The 15,532-nt window shown below is 49.5% G+C and overlaps 1 protein-coding gene across 1 annotated transcript in view; it reads right to left on the bottom strand.

Moving 5' to 3' along the window:
- SCD5 (stearoyl-CoA desaturase 5) overlaps positions 1–15,532 on the bottom strand; it is a 129,083-nt gene that overhangs the window by 35,322 nt on the left and 78,229 nt on the right. Inside the window, exon 3 of the mRNA XM_047799011.1 lies at positions 3,630–3,835. Coding sequence (XP_047654967.1) covers positions 3,630–3,835 — 206 coding nt within the window. The remainder of the gene's footprint in view (positions 1–3,629; positions 3,836–15,532) is intronic.

Raw genomic sequence — 15,532 nt, 5'->3', positions numbered from 1 at the left:
GTGGGGTGGGTGGGGGCTCTCTAAGGGGGACCCAGACATGGGGTGCAGGGCTGGGCCCCAGACGAGCTGGGCACCTTTCTCGGCTTCTCAGGAAGCCCCCCACTCAGCCTGGGGCAGCAAGAACAGAACCCCGGCGTGGCGGTACCAATGCTGCTGGGACCCACGGCTCCAGCCTCCAGCCCCGAGTCCAAGACTCATCCCCTAACTCCTCAGGGCCTGACTGGCAAGCCGGGTGGCACTGGCTTCACAGGCGTGAAAATGCCACCCTCTCGTTGTCTCGGAAGAAGCCCTCTGCCTTTAGCTCAGTGCTCCCGAGCCGCATCTGGGAATTCAGATCTCCGCCTTCTCCGGGCTGGATAAGGACCAAAGGCCCCGAGGGCCCACCCCCACTTCAGAGAACTGCTGGAGCCCCTTGCAAACAGCAAGAGCAAAATCCAAAACGCTGAGCAAATAATCTGAGATGGGCCGTGGGTACCTGGGAAAGACTGAATGCTGTGTTCCCGCCCCTCCCCAGATCCCCCTGTTGAAACCGAACCCTCAATCGATGAGGCCTTCGGGGGTGAACAGGATGAGGGTCCTGGCAAAGGAGCCCCCCAAGAGCCCCCTCCTGCCAGGTGAGGACACAGTATGCACGGCCATCCGTGAACCAGGCGTCGCGCTCCCACGGAGCGGGGACACGGAAGCTGCTGGTGCCTTGCACTTGGGCTTCCCAGCCTCCGAAACCACGAGCAATAAACGTCTCCTGTGTAGTAAGACACCTAGTCCACAGCGCTCTTGTCACAGCAGCCCAAACAGACCGACAGGACCGCTGCCCCTAACTTTCTGTTTACATTTTGTTTCTCCGTTTTCTCGGGAAGAATGGAAGGCCTGGCTTGGCTGATTTGTAAGATCCCTCCCAGCTCTCAAGTTCAATGGCTTTATCTAGCGACAGACGTAAGAAATATCCCTGCCCCTTCTTCACTGAACTGCTTCTCAGTTTCAGGTCTCTCTTTTTTTTTTTTTGTCTTTTTAGAGCCTCACGCTCGACATATGGAGGTTCCCAGGCTAGGGGTCGAATTGGAGCTGTGCCTGCCAGCCTACACCACAGCCACAGCAACATTGGATCCTTAACCCACTGAGCGAGGCCAGGGATTGAACCTGGGTCCTCATGGATACTAGTCAGGTGTGCTACCGCTGAGCCAGGACGGGAACTCCCAGCTTTCAGGTCTTGGCTTAGAGGCTAGTTCCTTCCAGGCTGCAGGGTGGGACCCCTCTCTGTGTTCCTGTGGTATCTTACTTTACCTCATTATAGCACATCCCTCTCTAGAGTATAATTATCTGTACATTAATGTGGGGGTTCCCTGCTAGTCTGCAAATTCCGGGGGGATTGAGACCAGTCTTTAAGGGTGTATCCTCAGCGCTGATTCCCAGCAGAAGCTCGGTCATGCGTGTGGAGCGACGACATGGCTGGATGGCTCCTGAGAGCTGCACCCTCCTCTGGTCACTGGCCTGGTGATGAAACATGTCCTCAGATAACTCTTCAGGGAACACACTGAAACCGTCTTTGTTCTTCTGCCTGCATTTAGAAATAGTCTCTGGACGTATGTGCCACGAGTATACACCTCATGAATCAGGTTCCCACATTTTTTTAAAAAGGGAAAAGATTTTACTTAAAAAAAAATCTTCCATTTGTATGGTCAGAGAAACCCAGACTATTATATTCAGCTCAGTTCTCATGAATAAAATAAAAGACTCTCTGCCTTCTTCTCATCCGAGCTCTTCAAATTAATCTAAGGTCTGATTGTCCCAAGGCGTTACTAATTGGAGAGCAACATCATTTGTATCACAAAATTGGAAATGACGTACAGCGTAGAGCGATGGTTAAATAAACCGTGACACGCAAATGGTGAACTCACGCAGCCCAGGACAATGGTGCCCACAAGATAATCTGAAGCGAAAAAGCGAGGCACGAAATTACATAAGCAGTATGACTGCTGTCATGTAAAATATATCAAATATATGCATCAAATATAGAAGGAGACGCTGCAGAACCTGCACAGTGGCTGCGCTCATGCGTCAGGACTGTGGATGGTTTTCTTTCTACTTTTCTGAATTTTGCAGATTTTCCTGTGTTATCCTCATGGTAAAAAATTCAAAATCAACCAACTGTGTGATTGGTCATTGAAAAATATCTCGTTATTTTCTACTATAAACTTTTGGGTAAGGATACCAGTTGTATCCACCTGAAAGAGCTGTACGGAGGGAAAACAGAGACCTTATGATGAAATCAACAAAAGACAGGGCTGGAAAGACACAGAATCCTCTGGAGTAGCCGCTGCCTGTGGCATAAGAGTCATCGCTGGGGTTCCCTGGTGGCCTAGTGGGTTAAGGATGTGGTGTTGTCACTGCAGCGGCTCGGGTCGCTGCTGTGGCACAGGTTCAATACCGTATGCAGGCAGGGCCAAGGAAAAAAAAGGAGTCATCACTGATCTAAGCTCTTACTTCATGCCAGGCATTTCCAGTATGTTTTTTCCCCATTATATCCTCATTACTTAAACTGTAAGAGATAGGGAACTACTGTTATTCCCATTTTACAGCTGAAACAGAGCCTTGGAGCCGTCAATCATTTCGCTGGTACGTGGGGAGTCAGTACGAGCCTGGGCCTCTGTCTCCCCCAGCCGGCATCTCACCATGTGCTACTACTGGCTCCAGGTCAGAGGAGAGGCTGGGGTGGGGATGAGTACATCTCGAAGCCGTCCTTCCTCTCATGCAAGGATCTCTTGCGTCAAAGACCAGCCTCTATTTCCATTTTCAGGAGACACTGTTTGGATAAGTCCTCAAAGGACTCCTGCCTCTCAGTGGAGATGGTGTCCAGTGACCCCTTGTTCATCATATCATCTCAAGGCTCCACCAGAGTGGACCCAAAAACTGTCCCTCTTTGCACATAAATCCGTTGCTCTGGGGCAACGAACCCATTCAGGAATGCTCTCATCGTGGCTGACTCTGCAGCTCCAGACCCGCGTGGACACAGCCCGTGCCAGCTCCCTACTTAAAACGCGAACGGGGGGTCGCACTCCACTTGCCAGCATAATCACAGGGGTCTTTCGCCTCCTCTGGTTGAAAATAGATGCACATGCGCACGGACTGAATGTGCTCAGCTGACACCACTCGCGCACACAAGCACCTTGGGGCTCTTTGTTACATGGGTCTCTGCCCAGAAACCTACTGGGGCTTCCACCGCCAGGAGTGGGGGAGGGGAGACGCTGAGCCAAGAGAATTCTGGGAGAAGAGAGCAGGGCCCCCAGACAGAGTCCAGTCCCATTGGACTCAAGTCTATCTGCAAAATAAAGCAGTCATCTCTGCCCTCCTCGCCTCCCGGGAAACACGAAAAAAAGGACAGTCACATTCCAGGAAATCAGCCAGGCGGATGGGTCGAAAAGGAAATGGCGAGTGGGCTTAAAGGAAATCCATTCCAAAATCAAGTCCCAATTCAAACAAATGGGGAAGAGGGAAATCGCAATGAGCGAAAGAGGCGGGATCAAGGGAAATCCCAACAAGAAGACCCGACCGTCAGGTGCTTCGGCGCGAGCGGCTTGGGGATGCCACTGCAGCCCGTCCCCGAGGGAGGCCGGGGGTGCCGGTTCACTTACTTTCTCTGGAACCGGACCACAGGGTCAGCCAGCAGGTCGCTCACGTCCAGCTTCCTCCCCTTCTCGATGACATCCCGGTGCTTGCGGACAAACAGCCACCCGATGTGAGAGAAGAAGAAGCCGCGCCGGGCGTTGTGGGGGTCAGCGTCCGTCTCCGAGTACTTGTGGTGGACGCGGTGGTCCCTGGACCACTCGAAGATGTCGTTCTGCAGAGAGAAGGCAGACCTGAGTGAAGCGCCGAAGGACCCCCCCGAGCCCCCACAGGCTTCCCAGCCGCCCCGCCCCGCCCCCACCCCTCAGCCTCCCTCCCCCGCCCACCGCCCACCGCCTCTCCACCTCAAGTTCCATCCCTGGGGTTGGCCTGGGGGTGGTTTCATCGAAACAGGAATCCAGCCTCACTTAGTAGGGATCTTAGCTTGGGCTTGAGATGTGCCCCTTGCAGGAGGTTCCCGCTTGCCAGGGACGGGAACCTGAAAGAAAGCGCCGGTGGCGGCTGCCCCTGTCCCCTGGGAGATCATTCAGGTCAGGAGCAGAGCAATGCAGGCTCAGGAGAAAGTCTCGGTGGTCCGAGGAGAGTGCCATCTTAAGTAAGAAAGGAGACTGGTTCTTAGCCAGCCTCTCTACCCGCCTCCCCCTATGGGCTTCACGTCCAACACACGGAGAACAGGAAGCCAGCAAGTAAAAACCCAAAGAGCGCCTTCACCAAAGCGCTGCAAAATACCAGGGCCCAAAAATACTGCTTGAGAACTGCTCTACCAGCGTGTCAGAGAAAGGGAGGGGAGGGGATGCTGGCCTCTTGGGGAGTCTGGTGTCCTTGGCCGGATACACCAAGCGGAAAAGCAGCAATGCCTAAGGGGCCGGCGGCTCTAACTGGAATCCCAAGAGAGACTCTGGAGCCTAAGGACGGAGAAGCACCAGAGTCCAGAAGATTCTGCCAAACCACAGAGAGGGTGGGGCTCAGGCCCACGTGGGGGACCGGCTTGTTTACTCTCTGGTGATGGGAGAGAGTGCCAGGAGCTGGAGGTCCTGGGTGAGCTATCAGGGGCAGCACTTCGGCTGACATCGGTCTGGTTTGGTTTTGTTTTGTTTGGCTGCCCCTGCTGCATGGGCAAGCTCCTCAGCCAGGGATCGAACCCGTACCATAGCTGCAACCTGAGCCACAGCAATGGCAATGCCGGATCCTTACCCTGCTGAGCCACCAAACTCCTGGGCTGACGTTGTTAATGAAACCTTATCCATGGCCCCTGACCGGGGAGATCTATAGACTCGCCATTTAGACTCCGTTTTGTTTTCATCTGATAATGCTTTCAAAACTTGAAGACGACAAATGAGGTTAGGAAGGAAGTGCTTCTGACAGGAAAATTATCGTTGACCCTTGAACAAAACAGTTTTGAACTTCGCAGACATTTTCAACAGTAACTATGACTGTACTGCGGCGTCTGAAGCGGATTGCATCTGAGGATGTGGAGAAACCGTGGAAGGGGAAGGCTGGCAATAAATCACAGGCTAATTACACTGCGAAAATGTGGGCGTGATGATTGCTGGAATCTAAAAAAAGGGCACAATGAACTTCTTTGCAGAACAGATACTGACTCACAGACTTTGAAAAACGTACGGTTTCCAGATGAGACAGGCTGGGGGGCGGGGGGATGCACTGAGGCTGTGGGATGGAAATGCTGTAAAAATCTGGTGGTGATGATTGTTGTAATTTAAAAAAAAAGGGACACAAATTACAAGCAAATTAACCCCTGAGTTGTTCAAGGATCAACTCTAATCTGAAAACAAAAATAAGCGTATATAGTGTATAAGCCTTTTCAGAAAGGTACTCATGTTTCACATGATACCATTCAGTACTTCGCCATGCTTTTACTAGGAATTTGCCATTTCACAAGTACTGGCTTCATCCAGCTGCTGAGAAGAGATGGAACTGTTTTTTATTCCCAAAGTCCTAACAGTTTGTTTTATTTTTTTGTTTTAATCCAAAAAGAGTTCATTGAGGTTTTGGTTTCTCTGGCTCACCTAGTGCTGCTGGAAAGCAGCTCAACTCTGTTCATCTTATCGCACCGCTGACAACTTTTAAAATTGGCTGAACCCTTTGGTAATGGCACGAGAGGGAAGGTAGAGAGACCTTGAGAATATGCTTGTCTTTGAATATAAAGTGGGGGAAAAGGTGCTTAGTTAGCAGCCTGTATAAGGCGAAAATTATAGCCTGGCTTCCTGTGATAAGAAAGAGGTCTTTAGATGTTCCCAGCGGGTGGAAACACAGCGGGTGGAACGAGTGAAAACATTTATTATTTATAATCACAGAATCGGGAGTGGGGATGGAACTGCAGCCCAAGGAATAATTTCTTCCTTCTGTATTGGTTTATTGCTTTTATTTCAAACCCATGTGAACACAAGAAGAAGGGAGGGTACACGCTGCCCCAGCTCACAGATGCCAGAACTAAGGCTTAGCAGACATTTACCCACGTTCATCCGCTAAGCCAAGCCGGTCATGGAACAGAGATGGCGCTCCTGTGCTTCGCGCACGCTCCCTTCCCCAAGACATGCCCCTTATTCTCCCAAATTACAGACAGCCCTTGCTTTCACTTGCTAAAAGTTAATGCTGGTTCTTTAATTTAGTTCCGTGCAATTTTACAAAAACTCATAATGGAGCATTCCAAAGGGCTAGAAACATCCTCCTCCTAAAATTAAGCATAATCCAGCAAGAACAAAAGAATGATGATGAAGACAAGTTAGGACAGAGCTATTTCTTTATGTTAATTCCTCTACCTGGACGCCTTCCTGACAGAAGCCGTGGGATGAGGCAAGAATCGGGGCCACATTCCCAATAATCAAACGTACAATCGAGCCAAACATACTTCGAGGTGCATTTTCAAAAGCCTCTGCTATTGTCTTGTTTTGAACTCTAAAGTCGAGTCCAGCAAAAAATGACTCCAAGAACAAGACACAAGCCAACGACAGGGCAGAAAGGGAGCAGGCGTCGAATGCTCGGCCCTGGGCCTCTTCCCGCCCTTTTGTTTGCATTTCGATTTGATGGCGAAGTGACTGCGAATGGAGCCAGCCTGTGAAGCGCATTCGCCTTTGATGAAGGTGCGTCTGGGACAGTCAGTCGGTGCGGAAGGGCTGCCGGGGCAGGCAGACGGCCGAGCAAACCTGGGGCAGCAGGTGCCTGCAGCCGCTGCCCCAGCCCCAGCCACCTCCTGGTCGCTGGGTGTTTACACAGACCCATCGCCCTTGCCTGGAACGAGTGGGCTTCACGCAGAGGGAGACAGCGACCTTCCATCGAGGAAACCAGCTGGCTGTCAAGTCTGCGTGATCTGTCTGTGCTCTGTGCACACATTTAAAATTTCTTGTTAATTTTATTACAGTACCGTTGATTTACAGTGTTCCTCCAGTTTCTGCTGCTTCAGCCAAGTGACCCAGCCACCCCTACACACCCGTTCTTGTTGGGGTCTTTTGTTGGTTCGTCTTCCACCATGTTCTAAGCCAGGAGACTGGACACGGCTCCCCGTGCTGGAGGGCAGGACCCTACTGCCCGCCTGTTCCAAAGGTAGCCGTCCGCATCCGCCAAGCCCAAGCTCCCGCCAGCACCCCCAGCCCCCGCCCCCCAGCAAACGCAGGTCTGCCCTCCGTGTCCGTGACCTGTTTGTTTTGTAGACAGGATCACGGTGCCGTATTTCAGACTCCACACATGAGAGACGTCACACGGGGTTTGTCTTTCTCCGTGTGCACGCCTCGACAGGATGGTGAACTCCACAGCCAGCCCTGAAGCCTAAACACACACGCTTTCCAACACATCCGCCAACAGAGGACTGAATTTGCAACTTAGAGTCTGTACGTAACAGTTGGTTCTGGTAGCTCACCGTCTGAACACACTGTCCCACTCCCTTCAAAAGCGGACACTTGCCACTTTTACGGATATGGATCATTCTTGACCAAGAATCGCTGTGGTGAAGGCAGCGACATCTGTTCTAAAGAGCCCTGGCTCATCTGCAGCAACATGAATGGGCTTAGGAATGATCACACTTAGTGAAGAAGGTCGGACGGAGAAAGACAACTATCTCTCAGATGAGATCACTCATACGGGGGATCTAATAAATGATACCAAAGAACTAACAAAACAGAAGTAGACGCCAAGATTTTGACGTCAAATTCGTGGTTACCAAAGGGGAAGTGCTGCGGCAGGGGATAAATTGGAGAGGCGGGATTGACAGGTGCACACCACTGTGTGTAAAACACATGGTAACAAGGACCTACTGTGTAGCACAGGGAAAGCTACTCAATACTGTGTGATAACCTGTATGGGAAAAAACGTCTGGCAAGGAATGGCTCAGCAGAAATGAATCTGACGAGCATCCACGAAGACTCGGGTTCGATCCCTGGCCTTGCGCAGTGGGTTAAGGATCTGGCGGTGCCATGAGCTGTGGTGTACGTCATAGACGCGACTCAGATCCAAGTTGCTGTGGCTGTGGTGTAGGCGGCAGCTACAGCTCCGAATGGACCCCGGCCTGGGAACTTCCATTAAAAAGAAAGAAAGAAAGAAAGAGAGAGAGAGAGAGAGAGAAAAGGAAGGAAGGAAGGAAGGAAGGAAGGAAGGAAGGAAGGAAGGAACGAAAGAAAGAAAGAAAGAAAGAAAGAAAGAAAGAAAGAAAGAAAGAAAAAAAGAAAGAAAGAAAGAAAGAAAAAGAAAGAAATGGATATATGTATAACTGATTCACTTTGCGGTACACCTGAAACGAACACAGCTTTCTCAGCCGACTACACTCCAGCAAGATGTATTAAAAAATAAAGAAAGAGCGCTGGCTCTAAGTGAGGTACGGATGGGGGTGGAGGGAGCAGAAGAGGAGAGAGTCAGCTGGGAGCGCCCCGCTCGGTGGTAGGTTTTCTTATCCACGGAGAAGCCTGGACGGCCCTCCTCTGTCTGTCTGTCTCCAACAGACGTACACTGCAAGCCACGGCATTTACGTTTTCCTAATAGCCGCAATTAAAAAGTGAAAACAAACAAGCAAATTGTTTTCATCACGTACTCTTACTTAACATAATATATTCAAAATAGCATTCAACCTGTTATTAGCATAAAATCATGAATGATGTATTTTACACGATTTTTTTTTTCTGTCCTAATTCTTCGAAGCTGGGTGTGTATTTCACACTTCTAGCATACCTCACTTCAGACCAGCCACATTTCAGGTGCTCACGGGCAGGGCAGGTCTAACCCGCCGCACGTATACTTTTTTGTTTGTGTGTTAAAATTGAAAGGTGTCTAAAAAGTCAGTGTTGCCTACGGGTGAGAGTGAGAGATTGGCACAGACCGCACGAAGGGCAAATGCACTGCAGATATCAAAGGCGTTAAAATTGTGCAATTCATTTCCTGGCATTTATCCTAAGGAAATAATCATGGGTGGGTACAAGGATTTAACCACAGGATGCTCGCTGAAGCAAAAACTCGGAAAAACCCTGAATTTCCACAAACCAGGATTTGACTTAGTACCTTGTGATACATAAATTAGTTGAATACTGTGTGTGTGTGTGTGTGTGTGTGTGTGTGTGTACATAGAAAATTTCTGGAGAGAAATATTAAGGAAAAAAGTCTTATCTCCTGGGATAGACCATGATGGAAAATAACATTTAAAAAGAACATATATATAGTATGACTGAGTCACCGTGCTGTAGAGCAGAAATTAGCACAACACTGTAAATCAACTATACTTTGATTTTAAAAAAGAGAGAGGAGGCGTTCCCATCATGGTGCAGTGGAAACGAATTCCACTAGGAACCATGAGGTTGCAGGTTTGACCCCTGGCCTTGCTCAGTGGGTCAAGGATCTGGTGTTGCTGTGAGCTGAGGTGTAGGTCACAGTCGAGGCTGGGATCTGGCGTTGCTGTGGCTGTGGCGTAGGCCGGCGGCTACAGCTCCAATTAGACCCCTAGCCTGGGAACCTCCGTAAGCTGCAGGTACAGCCCTAAAAAGCGGAAAAAAAAAAAAAAGACAAGAGAATTTAACTAATTTAAAAAATAAATAAATAAAAAGAGAGAAAAGTCCTAGGGCTACCGCAGGGGAGGAAGAGGAAGAGGTAGAAGAAAGACTTTTACATTTTATTCTATATTCTGAAATTTTTAACAAGACTATCTGTTGGTTTCATCTTAGAAAACTCATGGACAAAAAAAGGATATTGTGATATTGACATGGAGAGATGAGGCAGAAAGTAAAATAAAAGACAGTTTTCAAAATCATACAGTAATGAATGCGCTTTTAGTAACAATGTGCATTTAAGCATAGAAAAATGTTGACGTATATGTCAGCCTATTTACAGCTGTTCTCGCTGGGAAGTGGGACAGTGGGTGATTTTTAATTTTTTCTTTTAGTTTGTATTTTCCAAATTTCTGGTACAATCAAGCTTTTCTTTGGCAGTACGAGGGAAACAAATTATTTTTACGTTGCTATGCTATACTCCTGAATCAAAACAGCCCGGCGTCGGCCATCAGCCCCGTGTTAGGAAATGCTAGGAAGCAGTTACACGCCTCTAGGGGTCCAGTCGGCGACTGTAGTTACATCACCTTTCTTCCGTCTTTGTTCTTATCCACGCCAGTCAAACAACCCCACTCCCACCAGGCTGACAGTGCCCTCGTTGAAACCCATCCTGTACCTGGCACCTCTATCACTTCACCCTCCTCGTAGACAACATCCCGAAACAGGGTCCCTGCTGAAACTGCAGGAATTGAAATTGATCACACGGTGATTTTTCTCCGTAAGCACAGCCTCGAGTGTTCTCTGGGACTCGAGCAAAAGGTAATCAATCTCAAAAGCTCCACTGAAGCAGATTATGAAGCAACCTGCTCCATCAGAACGACTTTCCCCCAACTCCCTTTTATGTTCAAAATAAACCCTTGAATCTAGCCCTCTAAGTGGCAGGAGGGGAACTGCCTCTGGGTAGCAAAATGAAGGCCGACCGTAAGCAGCATTAGCTCATCCCATTCAACGACCTGAGACCTGAGACCAGAATCTATGACGGGCTTTCCCCTCTACAGCTGCAAACAGATGCGTGCTTCTGACCAGACACAACACGGCCTTTCTGTGCCCTAATTCAACTGTGTGCTGCTGAAAGTTCCAGGAGGGAAAATTTACCAGGTGGCCTCAAAACATCGCCAAAGGGAATTCCACCTGTACTCATGATACATCTTTGTTTCTAGGTGGTGGTGAAAAAGAAACTAGGACCAGCAGGTCAGCAGGTTTGAGAGTAGAATGTATGTATGTGCGTGTGTGTGCATGCGTGTGTGCGCACGCGCATGTGTGTGTGTGTGTGGGGGTGTGTCTTATAAGCAGTGGCATCCTGTTGGGAAGAGTCATTCTATCAAGGGGGTCAAAGTGGCCGCCACCCTTTAGGGACCCGAAGGCTCGTGTGAAGTAGATTTCTTCTCAGTCTCTGGGGTCTGAATTTAATCTGCGGTTCAACTGCAACTCGGTCCTATTCGAACAGTGAAGAACGTTCGGTGCTTTCCCCAGTGTTGACACCGGGTCAGGACCCATTTCCCTCTAGACCGCACTGCCCATGTGTGAGAAGAGCCCAGAAAGTCCCCAAGAAGGGCCTGGCAGCTTTACACCTGGCAAGTTACAGCTTCGAGAGAACAAGTCCCCGCTTGCAGCCGAGCCCTCCTGTGGCACTCAGCCCGGGGAGGTTTTAGGAGCTCGGCAAACAGTGAAAGGCCAATGTGGTGGTTTAAAAAGCCTTTGCTGACAGAGTTTAAAGACTGCAAAGTAGGAAAGAGGTGTGTCATATTTTCCTTTACTATTCAGTGTTTAAATCTCTTACCAGGAGAACGTCTTAGAATAAGGCATATTTTTAAAAAATACCTGTTTTAACACATATTTTTAAGATGGCTCAGGTAGTCCTCTTGGTAGACTAGTTTGCCTTATGTAAATCCTTCCAATTTGGGTTTGGAGGGCTTTGTGGTCCATGATGCGACTTTTGTGTGGGCCTTCTAACCTGGTTCTCCTTCACTCGATGAGTCAAAATTCCAGGGAAGAAAGAGCCTGAGAAACAGTAACAGCCCAGGAGCAGTGGACACACCTTGTTCCTAGACCTTGGTTTTAAATACCATTTCCCACTAAAAGGAATCAGGGCTCTTTGGTGAAACGGCTCGTGCCAGGACAAGCACACGAGGAACTTAGCATGTTTCATCACGCCAGAAAGTAAGGAATGGCCCCAAAACTGATGGGGACGCGTTAAAAGGACATAGGAGTCTAATTGCAGTGTCTCGCACTGAACAAACTAGGGCAATTAGATGAATAATTTGGGGCATTAAGACAAATAACAGGAATGGATTAAAATCCTTTTAATAAATTAAGAGCCCATGAGCCCATGATAAGTAAATAAGAAGTAAAACACCAACCAACGAAGGTAGAAGAAAAAATGGAGTTAGAAAATCACCATTTTGCAGGTGCCATGGCGATAACCACTTTAGGTAAGACTCAGCAGAAAGGCATAAGGTGAAAGGTTGATGAAAAAAAAAAATTACGCAGGTTCACAGCATCTCGGCATAAATTACCCACTGATTACAAAAGGACAAACAGTAATCTCACAGTGGAGAAACACCGCTGAACTAGGTGACTGAGGCTCACACCACCGGTAATGTGACCAAGTGACGCCATACGCCTCTTGTTTGATGCTTTAGACACGAGACTGTTAGTGCAGGACTCCTGCCAAAAATGCAGACTCTGAGTGTAGTTTTGAGGAACTATGAGCAAACCAAAAATGAAGAGCATTCTGCAAAATAACTGCGCTGCACATTTCAAAAATGTTAATGTCATAAAATCAAAGAAAGACCGAGGAACTCTGCCACATGAAAGGAGACCGAAGAGCCATATCAACTCATTATTATGCAGGGCCCTGACCTGGCTCCTGGGCTAGGATTCTGGACACAGAACGACATGAGCATTACAGTCCCTGGCCTTGGTACAGGCGAAATGTCCTTCCCATGAGGAAATCACACTGAAGTACGGAGGGATGAAGAAGCACAAAGTTTTATAACTTACTTGCAAACAATTCGGGAAGAAAATAACAGAGAAGAACGCATGTACCACACACGCATGGAGAAAGAAAGAGAACAAACGGTAAAGCCACAAGGAGGCAAAATCTGTTAACAGTGAGTGAATCTGGGTGAAGGGGATACAGAGTCCTCTGCGGTACTTTTGCAACTTTTTGGGCAAATCTGAAATTATTTCAACATAAAAAAAGCGAGAAAGAAAAAAAAACGCCAAGGGCATTTATCTTTAAAAATCTCAGATTTTTGGGAGTTCTCGTCCTGTCTCAGCAGGTAAAGAACCTGACATAGTGTCGGCGAGGATGCAGGTTCCATCCGAGGCCGTACTCAGCGGGTTAAGGACCCAGCGTTGCTGGGAGCTGTGCTGGAGGTCGCAGGCGCAGCTTGGATCTGGATGTGGCAGCCGGCAGCTGTGTGGCTGGCAGCTGGAGCTCTGATTTGACCCCTAGCCTGGGAACTTCCATATGCCTCGGGCGTGGCCCTAAAAAGACAAAAACCAAAAACAAACCCTCAGATTTCCCCCCCTTTCCCTCCCCTTCTCCCCCACCTCCCCTGTTCAGGCTTTCATCGGTTTACCTGGACGCCTGCCGCCAGCCCTTCCCTCCCACAGTCTGTCTGGTTCACTGCCGTCGCATCCTCGTACCCATAGTCCCCAGATACCTCTCATTCTCTCGCCCCTGATCCGACAGCCCCTCCACACTTCTCATCAAACCTAAGCATTTCTGCTCCCTGGCAAGCAAACAGTTACATCGAATTTAACCACCAGATCATTCTCATCTTTCCCGCTTTAAAGCCTCTCCCTCGACAAATATGCACTGAACGCAGGTATGTGCTAGGAGAGAAAGAAGGAACAAGACCGTCAAGGCCATGTCCTCCAGGAGTCTGTATTTATGGAGAAGACACAAGAAATATGGTCATTTCGGACTGGGATTAGGGCGATGGAGCAGATGAGTACAGGGAGATACAAGGGGGACCCTGAGACGGGCAAGGGCTTTCTAACCGGTCTTCTTAGGCTGGGAAGAGCTGGGTGGGAGTGAAAGACAGAGAAGGGAACTGGCTCAGGTAGAGGGAAGGCGGGAGTGGTCTGGGAGTTACTGCGTATAATAAAGACATTCGCTGGTCTTTGTCTCCAGTGGTTCCCAGCAGAGCTTCAAAAACGGTTGGAATTTCCTCCGTGGCAGGAGGGTCTTAATTATGCTAATGAGGTGACCCAGGATGGACCCCTGGATAACTTCAAGATGGGGGCTGGTCCCCAAAAAGACCAAGCTTGCGATCAGGGGGTTCAGTCTCTAGAGACTCAACTCTGCCACGAGGCCAGCAACTTCATCCATCAGGTCTTTATAATGAAACTCCACTAAAAGCTCTGACGCTGAGGCTCAGAGGAGCCCTGCTGATATATGCACACCCACGTGCGGGGAAGGGGTGGTGCCCTGACGCCATGGGGTCCTCCCAGATCTCCCACTGTGTCTCTTCCAGTTGGTTGGTCCTGATTTATATTCTTGATAAGAAAACCAAAATAGTCAGTAAGCACCACTTTCAGTTCTGTGAAGTGTTCTAGCAAATTACTGACCTGAGGGAATTGTGGGAACCCCTGAATGTGTAGGTAGGGGGCGCCTGGAGACCCCTGCTTGTGGCTGGCATCTGAAGCCGGGGCTTCCAGGCAGAGGACTGGGACTTTTCCTTGTGACTCTGAAGCTAGCTGGCGTGGACAGGGTCAGCAAGGCGCTGAAGGACCCCCGCGTGGGGTGAGACAGAGCCCGGGCGGAAGGAAGAGAGCTTTGATCACACAGGGCTTCCGCGCCATGAAAACGGGGCTGGATTTCATTCCCAAGGCAATGCTGGGCCGCAGAAAGACTTTGTTTCCTTGCTAGAGGGTGGTTTAATTTTCAGTCGGTTCTGTGTGGCTGCCGTCGGGGGAGGGGCAAGTGCTGGAGGAGGGAGCCCCGTCTGTGGGGTTCTGCAGTAGCCCAGGCAAGACACCATCATGCCTTGGTCCAGAGAGAGGCCGAGATGAGAGGCTGCAGATTCAAGACATACTTGAGCAGCAGAATTTGAAGAGAAGGGCGAAAGCAATGGATGGTGGGTGACGAGGGAGACAGAAATCACGGAGGAAACCCAGACTTCTGGACGGGGGTGGACACTGGGGGGGGGAGTAGTCTGGGGGAGAGGCCAGAGCCACGACTGTGGCTTTAGGCGTGTTGATGTGGGGTGTCTAAGAGACGTCCAGTGAGAGATGTACGGGCAGCTGGACTTGCAGCACATGAGACCAGTCAGTTTATTTCTCCCACCAGACTGATTTTCCACCACTCAGGGAGCCCAGGCAGTCTGGCATGGTCCTTCTTCTCTCTCCAGCTTTGCTCAAGTGTCTTCCTCACCTCTTCCTCGCCTATGCACATCTGTTCACCTTTTGAGGGCGTTTTGTTTGTTTTGTCTTTTGCCTTTTTAGGGCTGCACCTGCAGCATATGGAAGTTCCTGGACGAGGGGTTGAATCGGAGCTGCGGCTGCTGGCCTACGACACAGCCACAGCCACTCGGGATCCGAGCTGCAGCTGCAACCTGCACCACAGTTCATGGAAACACTGGATCCTTAACCCACTGAGCAAGGCCAGGGATCGAACCCGAGTCCTCATGGATACTAGTTGCGCTCATTAACCACTGAGCCACGACGGGAACTCCCACCTTGAGTTTTGAGCTCAAAATTTCCTTCTGTATTAGGCTTTATCCTAGTACCCTAACTCATATTCATATTTCTGCAGCCCCAAGAGTTAGTATGAAGCTTTCGAGCAATGTGGGAGACTCCACACTGCCCTGTTTGAGTCTCTTCATCATCCACAAGTCTAGCCTGCTCTGTGGAACCAC

Source organism: Phacochoerus africanus, chromosome 10, assembly GCF_016906955.1.
Source record: "Phacochoerus africanus isolate WHEZ1 chromosome 10, ROS_Pafr_v1, whole genome shotgun sequence".
In the NCBI taxonomy this organism is placed as follows: domain Eukaryota; kingdom Metazoa; phylum Chordata; class Mammalia; order Artiodactyla; family Suidae; genus Phacochoerus; species Phacochoerus africanus.
The sequence above is the reverse complement of the archived record's forward strand: the minus strand, read 5'-3'. Positions and strand labels throughout refer to the sequence as shown.